Source organism: Drosophila gunungcola, unplaced genomic scaffold, assembly GCF_025200985.1.
Source record: "Drosophila gunungcola strain Sukarami unplaced genomic scaffold, Dgunungcola_SK_2 000137F, whole genome shotgun sequence".
Lineage (NCBI taxonomy): Eukaryota > Metazoa > Arthropoda > Insecta > Diptera > Drosophilidae > Drosophila > Drosophila gunungcola.
In genome coordinates, this window is record NW_026453298.1 from 2,403 (window position 1) to 13,542 (window position 11,140).

The window sequence follows — 11,140 nt, forward strand, 5'->3', positions numbered from 1 at the left end:
ATTACTTAAGTAGATTTAAAATTTGCCAAATAAATTCCCCCAGTAATTATTGAAATGGGAATCCTCAGGGTATTCCTCACCCAAAATATTTCCCAGTGAATTGCTACCAGATATTGTAGAGTTGCCTTTTCACTTTTATTACAATGGTTTTCAACTGCCAAATGGTTTTCAACTGAAAGTTGGGCTTGTATCCAGCAATTCATTGCCACAGACAGCTAATCTCCTTACTGGTAATATGTTGGCGACCCAGAAGCAGACAAGCAATCAGGGCATCTCCAATCGAGTAGCCTTTGCCTCTGCTCACCTGCCTCTGCTCACCTGCATGACAGTTGTCAGCATACTTTTTCCCCATTCATTTGGCAGCAGGCCCCGACTTGTGAGAACCGTAGAATCCGGAAAATAAATATTAAAAAAAATCTAAGATCGCGATGCCGAAGGAAAAGCCCACCAAGGGTAAGGGTGAGGGCGAGCCGCCCGTTAAGTGGCAGCGCAAGCAACGCAACGAGTCCTACTCCGGCGGAGGACGAGAAGGAGGAGAAGGAGGAGGAGGAGGTGCCCCCGGGATGAGGAACAGATCGCCCACGCCCCCGAATGCCACTAAGATCAGCGAAGGGGACGGCAGCGAGACCAGCGACTCTTACTTGAGCAGCTCATCGGAAACCTCCGGATCCTCCAGTTACACCAGCTACACCAGCTCCTCCAGCTCCTCCAGCTCCGTCTCGACCAGCGAGGACTCCCAGGAGGAGCCGGAGGGAGCAGCCGCCGCCAAGAGGGCGAAGCTCTCGTGCTGCCACCACCGTCACCACCGACTCCACCGGCGGCGCCATTACCATCACTCGCCGCAGCGCCATCACTCCCATCGCCCCGACCATGGACGCTCCCCGAAGGGTCTGTCCGGGAGGGTCAGTCGTCGAGGAGCCGCCCCCGCCACCAAGAAGGCAGTGGTGGTCAAAGAGGAAATGCCTTCCACCTCCGGCAGCCACCCGGTGGCCATCCAGATACCGGCGCCCATTCCGCTTCCCGTGCCGGCTCCAGTTCCAGCTCCCGCTCCCGCTCCTAAGTTGGCCAGGGAGCTGCGCCTGGAGCAGCAGCTCAAGTATCAGCAGCCCCTCCAGCGCAAGTCACGCATGCGCTGCTCCGGCACCCAGGCCCAAGCCCAAGCCCAAGCCCAAATCCCGGCCAAGACCATCACCATCACCATCACCAATAGCCTGGCCAACGCCGGCTCCATCTGTGCGGCGGCCACTATGGGTGCCCTGCCCAAGGCCAAGATCATGGCCGGAGGAGCCAGATCCAGCGGCATGAAGGTGGTGTCCATTTCCAGTGCCAGTCCCATGGCCAGCAAGTCGTCCAGCCAGGTCAGGAACCCAGTCCCCAGTGGCTCCACTGCGAAGGCTCCGGCCAAGACCAGTCAACCCAATTCGAGTGCCAGCCAAGCGGACTCCAATGGCAAGTCACCGATGAGAAAGGACTCCTCCAACTCCTCCAACTCCTCCAACTCATCCAACTCCAAGATGAGGGCATCGAACGGTGAGCGACCGCGTGGCGGTTCTGCCACGCCCCCTGGTCCGGGCTCAAGGCGTCAGTGGGGGAATGGGCGGAACAATGACCACAATGGTACGAATTTTTTTTACTCAATTTAAATATTTTGGAAATGATTTTGGAACTGATTTTAATAGCTGATAACTGAATTAAAATTTAGTCCATATTCAACTTAAATAATATGCATTTTAAATAAATATGAACCATTTTAAATCTATTATTTGTTCATTTATTTATGCACTTTAATATTGATAACTGAATTAAAATTTAGTCCATATTCAACTTAAATAATATGCATTTTAAATAAATATGAACCATTTTAAATCTATTATTTTGTTCATTTATTTATGCACTTTAATATTAATTCATGCAATTTAATATGCCTTGAACTAAATATAGTGATTAACTATTTAATTTAAATATCTAATGCAACATTTTTCAATAGCCATATATATTTTTACTAATTGCAACTTTTATGCATTTAAAATAAAAAGGAAACATTTTAAAACTTATATTTATTATATTAATTTAAATAGTTTAATATTTCATAATGTAATTTAATATGCCTTGTACAAAATATTATGTTTAATTATTTATCTATAATATTAAATGTACAATTTTGAATTTAAAAGCTACATATTTATTTTTACTATTCCATTTTTTGTATCAGTTTACTCTGGTAAAAGCAAAGAGCTTAGTAAGTCCATATTTTATTTAAATACTTTTCGTTTTGATTTTCATCCACTTCAGAATATTTAAGCTGAAACCGTATTAAACTAACAAAAAAAAAATTAATCAAAATCAAATAGTTCCAATTTATAATTTAAAATAAATATGATTTTTAAAATTTTTTTATATTAATTTGATAGTTTGAATATTAAACCAATCACTTTAATTGCATTGTATTTGATATTATGATTTTATGAAATATGCAATTTTGGATTAAATAGCTAGATGATTATTTGTATCTAACCTTTTTTTTTATCAGAGAACCAGTGCAAGCAGAGGCGCAATGATGTTTATGAAGAAGAAGGAGGATCCGGAGGAGGTGGATCAGGAGGTGGATCAGGAGGAGGTGGATCAGGAGGTGGATCAGGAGGAGGTGGATCAGGAGGAGGATCAGGAGGAGGATCCGGAGCAGGTGGATCAGGAAGGGGAGGAGGAGGAGAAAGAGGAGGTCCAAGAGGAGGTGGACCCCATGACCATCCCGACGCCGTGGGCAACCAAACGGCCTATCGCAATGGCAAGCACGCCAGCAAATTCCGCCAACCCGTCCGCAGTGTGCGCCTCCACATCAGAGGACTGACCCGCCAGGTGAGGAAGGAGCACATCACCGAGATCTTCGGCCATTTCGGAGCCCTCAAGGCCGTCGACTTTCCCAAGGACCGCTTCCAGGGACGCTTGGGGCGTGACTTCGCCTTCGTCGAGTACGCCCGTCCCGAGGACTGCGCCTGCGCCATCAAGCTCATGAATGGCGGCCACATCGACGGCAAGCGGATCACGGTGTCCGCCTTCCAGGAGAGCATGCTGAAGGCTCCGTGGCGCCACTACCGCCGCTCCTCGCTGGTCAGCTACCGCCGCCAGCGTCACGGCTCGCCGTCCCGCTCCCACTCTCGCTCCCGCTCTCGCTCTTACTGCCAGTCACGCTCCATGTCCCGCTCCCGCTCCTCTCGCTCGCAATCCCTGTCAGGATCGGGCTACAATCGCCGCTACCGCTCCCGCTCGCGCTCCCGCTCGCGCTCCCGCTCGCGCACCCGCTCCCCCTTTTCCCTCGGCCGCTCGTCGCCGCGCTAGGGGCAGTGCCACCGCCCCGGATGGCGTTCGCCTTAGCCAGGTCGCACTGTCGTCGCGGTGGACATAAGGCGACATCCAAGCAAGTCCATATACATACATATCTTAATCTAAATTTTATTATTTTCAATAAATATGAAGATTTTGAAGAACAAAACGTGGGATTGGGTTTTTATTTGGAGGGCTAAAAAAAGGACAATTTAGATGTGGCGATTTGTCAGCCAAAAGAGTTTGATGATGAAGAAATGGAAGCATTATTGACCAGTATTCATTTTAAACGCAAACAGATCTTGTAAAATCCATGGGAATTTCTCTTTCAACCGTTTCCGGCCGTTTTAAAGCAGCAGGATTCATACAAAAGCTAGGAAACTGGGTGAAAACACGTTAAAAGACGATTTTGCATGTTGGAAACAATGGTAAAAACCGTTCTGCATCGTTTTGTTACGAAAAATCAAAGCATTATAAATCATATGCTAAGCCCGTGCTCTGAAATAGAGATATATTTTTGCTGACAAATTTATCGATTGTCCCATTAAAAAAAATATCTTTTTGGCTACTTACCATGCTTCAGAGTAGTAATTCAAAAAGCGGCATTGCTTTATGGAATTGCAGCAAAGGCTGGCATTTTAAAATCACGTTTATGCAAAAAAATTAAAATATTCTTTTGACGTTAAAAAAGCAAACTAAAGTGAAATGCTACCCTGCGCTTTATGGCTCACGTTGACTTTTTTCAAAAGAGCAGCCACTTTGATTTTTTTTGTAATTGTTAAGAGAGCTATGTTTTTGGGGGAACATACAATATTTCGAAAACAAAAAGTATCTGTATAATAAATGTTTTTTTTTACGACAAGCATTTTTAGGGGGTTCTTAACTAAATTACAAATTGTAAGTCACAACTCACTTTAGGGAAAGAAAATAGGAAGTTCTCAACGAATTAACATCAAAGCAAATTTAGTCGTTACGAACAGGTGAAACCGACAAAAGAGGTGATCAAACAGGTGAACTGCGCATGCTCCAGTTGCTAAAACCGCATTTCCACACTATGGGAATATTTAATTACATATTTAACAACTTAAGCAGTGAAAAACATTAATTTAACTTAACAATAAAAACAAAAAATTACCAGAAATATATTAAAGTGTGATTTTATGCAATGCGCTTATAATTTATTTAAAAAATATGAATTTATTTATTTATGTGTAATACTTATTTGACTATTTTCCGAATCTCAAAGTTAAATTGAAACCAGAAAGGAATCAAACTTCGGCAAGCCGAAGTTCATATACCCATGCAGCTATTGCAAAAATTAAATATTCGTGAAAACATTAAGATTATGATTTACTTGCGTATAAGTATGTTTAAAAACATTGAAGCCATGATGATCTGCAGCTCAATTATTTAATAGTTCCTATGGCAGCTATATGATATCGTTTTCCGATTTTAATAAAATTAGAAACGTAATTCTGAACTGTCAAATAATTAAATAATCAAAAAGGATTTCTAAAAAAATTACAAAACAAAAAAGTTAAATTTTTTTAAATTCTTTTTTTTTTTTATTATTTTTATTGTTTCCATGGGAGCTTTATGTTATAGTCGTCCGATTTTGATGAAATTTAATTAAAAACTGAGGGACTAGTTTGCGTAGAAACGGACGGACAGACGGACATGGCTAGATCGACTCTCCTAGTGATGCTGATCAAGAATATAAATACTTTATAAAGTCGGAAACATCTCCTTCACTGCGTTGCAATCTTCTGGCTGAAATTATAAAAACTCAGTACCATCATTCGTTGTAAACTCTTTGGTGTTCCACGACATGAATTAAACATTTTTTCCATTGCCAGTGAGACATCTATTACGGTGAAAAGGTAGCAATTAACACTACTCTTCGACGTTTAAAATTATGTCGACAGCGTGCATGAATTTCTTTAATAATACCAGATTGTTCACTTATAGTTTTATTATTAGAATTTCGTGGTATTGGAGTTGTAGTATCATTTTTTTCAATTGTCAGTGATTTTAAAACTGATTTCGTTTGAATATTGTGAAAAATCACATATTTTATTCTTTCTTTATGTACATATATATATATATATATACATACGTGAATAATCACTAGCATCAGACCCACTGAAGGGATTTATAATTATAAGTTTAGCCAGGTTCCCTACGGTTACGCGGTGCAGGATGTCAGTGTTGGTCAAGAGTCCCTGCGGAAACGTGGGCATGGTAGTGTCAGTGTTGGTCAAGGTTCCCTGCGGATACGCGATGGTAGTTTTAGCTAGTTTTCCCTGCGGCTACGCGGGCTGTGTAACCTTAGCTAGAATTCCCAAGTTTCCGAACACGAGAGTGCCCTAAATCAATACCATTGACCGATACTCCCGTCCTCAACTGTCTCAACAGATTTAAAGTTTATATGGGGGGATCCTTGGTTGACTGAGACACCGACCCCAGCAATCGCATCCTTACAATATTAAAAACATATTCTTAAATTTTATTAATTTGTGTCATTAAACTGACTACAATTCTATCAGCATTTTCGACCCACCCATTTTGAACTTCAACTGTGCTTTTCAAAGAATCAATTTTAGATAGTCTTCGATGGAGGAATTAATTTATTTTCGAATTAAGATCTCTTTTTAACGTCTCTAAGTTATCATCAACATATTTTTTGGCGCTGCATCCGAATAATCTATTGGGTTCCCACAATTTTTTTTCGTTTCAGTTAAGTGTTCAGGTTATAGTCGGCTTCACTGTACAAAACCACAACAGTTTTAATATCCTTTTTTAAATTATTAAGAAATTCAGTCTATGGCAAAACTATGGAAAATATTTAAAGAAGTGCCGATATTAGTGATTTGGATCCTCCACAGACTAATAACACTGGTCGTAAAAAACTGGGTGTTCGATCGTTAATTAAAAAATTTAATTTTCAAAGTGATACAAAATTAAAGAATTTTTTTTTTTACAATACAGATGAGAAGAATGTCATATGTATACTATAAACTCATGTATCTTTACAGAGTTAGAGTTACCAAAGTGGAACAAGTATAATTTCCATGATCAGTATATGAATCCAAAGTTTCTAGATAGTCGGGATGATATTTAAAATTGAAATTTGGTACATCTACCCATTCTGAAGAAAGAGCTTTATATGATTTTAAAATATGTATTATAGCAGTATTAGGTGTTCTTAAAAATGAGCTGCAGGGCATACCAATGTCAGATTTTGTCTATTGTTATAAAATTGATTGTTATGACAAATCGTTATTGAAATCTAAGCCCGAGTATATGGCAATTATGACAATTTTGCATACCATAAATACTTTTAAAATGACTAGGGAACTTCTTGTGGGTAATGATACGAAGTAAAAAGTTGAAGCTGATAACTGTTCAACAATGCCTCACCATCATAAGATTTTAAAAAAAAGAGAGCTCATATCAAATGTTTAATTTCTTGAAGGAGAGTCACTGGTTTTGGGGAGAGAGTTAGCTGAATCAGAAAAGTAAGAAATCCAGACTGAGCAACAGAAAACGTTATTCAACTCGCCAAAAAACAAATCGAAAATGTTGAAAATAATTTATTTTATAAACCCTTGAACTTGAAATGTTTTATAATGAATCCCAAAAAAACAAAAACAATTGTACTCCTAAAAAAATTTTATTACTCTTGATAAAATAGCAATATAAGGAGCTGAACAATATAAAATTAGATATAATAATAATATATAAGTTATAAGATGTATATCAATAAAATTTCGAAAAAGAATTTATATTAAATACAATATGTTTATGTTTTTTCTTTATATTGGGTGAGTAAATAAACGTTTAATTTCATTTTTAATTGTTTGCTTTTGTGCTTCCCGTTGTCTATATATATATCTCCACAGTCCGAATACATTTGAGATATGCTTTTAGAATCCCCTTTTTCAACAGCTTCATCTTCTTCTGCGGCTTGTCGTGGCGCTTGGCAAAAACAAAAAAACAAAAATATATATATCGAAGACTGTTTTTTTAAGACTTAACATACTCGAATTCAGAATAGGTCTTATCGGCTTCGAGAGTAAATCTCAAAATCAAAAATGATTTACTCTTGAAAACGAGAGCGCCTATGCTTGGACACAAGAACCTATTCGTTCTCAGAACCAAGAAGACCTATTCTTAAAACTAGAATAATCAGCCTTAAAAAAACATTTTCGATTTGAGAATAAGTCTTCTTGGGTTCGAAAGTAAACCGTTCTGACCTATTCGTTCTCAAAGCCAAGAAGACTTATTCTCAAATCCAGGATATTCAGTTTTAAAAAAGCAGTATAGATCTAAGAAAATGTCTTCTTGATTTCAGTAAATCCGTTCTTGGCTCACTATTAAGCACGGAAATACTGAAATCAAGACTGTTGAGAACGGTTTTTTTTGTTCAGTATTTTTTTATACATCTATATTCGAAATTATAAACAGGTATACATGATAACTTAGTCTTTATCCAAAAAATCAAAGAGTGAATAATTATAAATGACTGCACTGTTTTTCCTTCTGCATAATTCTGGGTAATAATTTGTTCTACCCGATCTTCGTAGTCATTTAAGCTCGAAAGGCGAATTACCATCGATAGCTGTGCATCGGCAATTTTCTTTTCCGATTCCTTTTCCCGTTTCGGTTAACAGTGCGAGACACTGGCGGCAAGATGGCATCAGCAGTATTAGGGTTGAAAAGTTCTTTGCATCTTAAAAATATTAATATATGGATTACGTTTGCATAAAGAACAAGTTAACCAATGCTTTCATTTTCCATTTGAATTGTTTCCTGCTAGCTTCGTTGAGTATGTGAGATTTAAAATACACGGAAACCCTGCTTTTGTATTGGTCCCATTTCTCGAACATTTTGTTTGATTTTTCTTTATAAAGATATTGAAAATCAATCTGAATCTAAATAAAAATAAATGCAAAAATATTTCGCATTCAACTTTTTAAAGTGCGTTAAAACTATTAAATCAATACAAAGGGACAAACACAACTAAGCAAAACCAATAATACAGAAAGTAACTAAATTAATGATTAATTACCAAAGACGAAACGTTAGCATGTCTTAACTTTGGCCAAGCTTCCATAAACTCTAAATTGCTCAGCCATTTAATATCTTTCTGGCGAATTTGGCAAGTACTTTGCCACTTTTGACACACGTCTGTCCAATCGGAGAAGTCCCTTTTTAAGCTTGCTTTCAATGCTAGCGCTAGACCATAACCTTCCCAATTGTTCGGCACATTTTCAATTTCCTCTTCATCTTGCAGTTCAAATTTCCGACCCCTATTTCTGTATTTGGAATTCAACTTTCGACTCGGGCTTTTTTTTAATTTACCCCGAGGAATAAAATAATAATCCGGCAGATAAAAACAGATCGTTCGAAATAAAATAAAATACATATTGACTCAATAATAATTTGTAACAAAGTTACCCGACTTTTTGCTTCGTTTGGAGCTCGTCCAACAAATTTGGAAAGCTGCTTACTTGAAGGTTGATGTTATTGTTTTGATTTCCTCAATAATAAGAATAATGAGAATGTCTCTTTGCTTTTCAGTCAGTATTTTACATCCTAGAAGTTCTTTTCCAGCAGCCGTTCCACTTAAAATTGAATTCAAGCTCTATGAAAAATTTGTATTTATAACTAATAATAGACGCAGGTTATTGGTTATCAATTTAACCGAATAAATACAACAATTTTTAAGATTAAACTTATTAAGGTTACATAATTATTACAACTTAAAGACCCATATCTTGTTAAGAGTGTATTTGAATTTAGGCGCATTAGACGGCAACGGAGATAAAAGTGCTGGCGGTGCCTTTTGTGGCGATGGCTTTGGAGACGATGGTTGCGAAGATATTTCTTGAGTAAACTATAAAAATAAACAAAGAAAGTTACCAAGAAATTTGGAAAGAGAGATATTAATGTCTTACCTTTGTTTTCCTCCAAGCGAATAGCTTTTCGCGGAAGAGAACTCTAATTCCGATTGGCTGAATCGCCTTCTTAATTTCCTCCGCGGAGTTAATTCCAGACTGTCGTAACAATTTTTATACTCAAAATTCAAAACTAACTTGTCTAAAAAAAAAATTGTTAAAAAAAATTTGAAGCGCGGCTTTGCTACAAAAAAGTATTTTTTTAAGTTTATTTATTTAAATTTCACACGAGTTGTAAATAGTAATAATAAACAATTTTTTCAAAATTAAATTTAAACAATCTTTGCCCATGCCTTTGGCTTTGGGGTCCGCTCTTGGTTTCCCTACCAAGATTAACAAACAAATCTTAAAGTAAACATAAGTTTCCACTCGAAGTCCAATCAATTGCGTGCTAAGTTCAAACTATTGTATCGGTCAGCATATTTGAATTTCACAATAGGATGCCATGATTTCATCCTAAGCTTATATTCTAAACAAAAGGAAAAGTTTTAGAAGCTGAAAGAAAAGCTTCTGGCCGAGGTTCGTTGGATAAGATTTTAGAATTAAGCCGCCAGTCCATCTTTGATCAAGAAACAGTTCGGAAGTAAGAAATTCGAATGTGAAAAATAAAGTGTATTGTACTTGTGAAATTAAATTTTAATGTCAATCTCATTTTGTTTTAAATTCAATTCATTTCTTTATGTTACTCATGTCACCATAACTTGTTAAAATGTTAAATTGTTATTGTAACGTAATATAATGTAATTGTACTTCTAGTAATTAAGTTTTATTGTACGAATCCCAAAGTATTTAAGTTTAAATGTAACAATCATAAAGTGACCGATGAATCTGAAAACACTTAGTCTTATATCGTCGGGATACTAAAACAAATAAAATTAAATTAAATAAAAAGGTTTAACACCAAGTTACAAAAAATAAAAAATATATTTTTTTAACAAATTTACTAGTGATAAAATTAATTTGTATGTATGTGTTTTTTGCTTCCTTTGATTCTTATTCTTTTACGTCTTGCAAATGCTCGCATACTTTCTCGTATGTATGTATACATATGTACATGGACTGCAGCAGCGTGACTTGCTGTAAATTGCTATTTTACAACTCGTGTTAAATCCTTCGATTTACTTTTTGTTTACAAATAAATTAACACAATCACACTTGCTTAAATTAAATGAAAATGATTATATAAAATATTATTTCTACATATATGTAAATAATAATAATTATTTACTTAGTTTTCTTTTTATAAAATATAAATTACTTACCGTGCAAGTATAGTTGGGGATCCAACAAATCAAATGAGTCCAATAGGTCGAACAACTGGTCATAAATTGTCTTCATCTCCATGCTTCCACTTTTCAACACTCAATCAATCAAAGACAAAACTTTACAACGCGCCGCGGTCAAACATTTTAAAGGGAAACGACGAGGCCCAAAGTATACTTCGGTAACTTTCCGAACAATTTGAGAGACGACTTCTCTCACAATTTTTATCTCTTTCAATTTTTTTTAAGTTTAAGATCTTTTATTCTCGAGTTCAGGATCTTTTCTTCTCGATCAGCAAAATCGCAATGTATTAGACCGGGTACTAGACCTGGTCCCAAAAGGGTGGCTTCGCAGCGGACTCCCAGATAAGTGCTACTCAAAGGTGTACTTATCCGATCGCTGTTGGTCGCAGACTAACTTTACTGGGCGACGGGCCCTTCTTTTACACCCCTTGCTTGGTATTAATATGGCCGTGCATACAATATAATACCAAGCCAGTGTGACCCTATGCTCCCTATGGTCAGTGTGACCCTTTGGGTATGGCGCGCCTGCCTTTCCATTTTGAATTCAACTTAAAGCCCTTCATGGGTACTATT

General features: G+C 37.5%; 1 protein-coding gene and 1 long non-coding RNA gene across 2 annotated transcripts; one reads left to right on the top strand and one right to left on the bottom strand.

Moving 5' to 3' along the window:
• Positions 1-372: 372 nt before the first annotated feature.
• On the top strand, positions 373-3,416 carry LOC128265590 (serine/arginine repetitive matrix protein 2-like). Its single transcript, XM_053001708.1, has 3 exons — positions 373-1,617; positions 2,531-2,629; positions 2,705-3,416. Exons 1-3 carry the CDS (start codon positions 429-431, stop codon positions 3,334-3,336), a joined length of 1,920 nt encoding a protein of 639 aa, XP_052857668.1. The 5' UTR covers positions 373-428; the 3' UTR covers positions 3,337-3,416.
• A 5,063-nt stretch (positions 3,417-8,479) lies between these two features.
• On the bottom strand, positions 8,480-10,940 carry LOC128265592 (uncharacterized). The gene is made up of 3 exons (XR_008268888.1): positions 10,544-10,940; positions 9,282-9,423; positions 8,480-9,220 (listed from the first exon to the last, which is right to left on the bottom strand). It is a non-coding gene; the product is annotated as an uncharacterized LOC128265592 (long non-coding RNA).
• Positions 10,941-11,140: the final 200 nt, after the last annotated feature.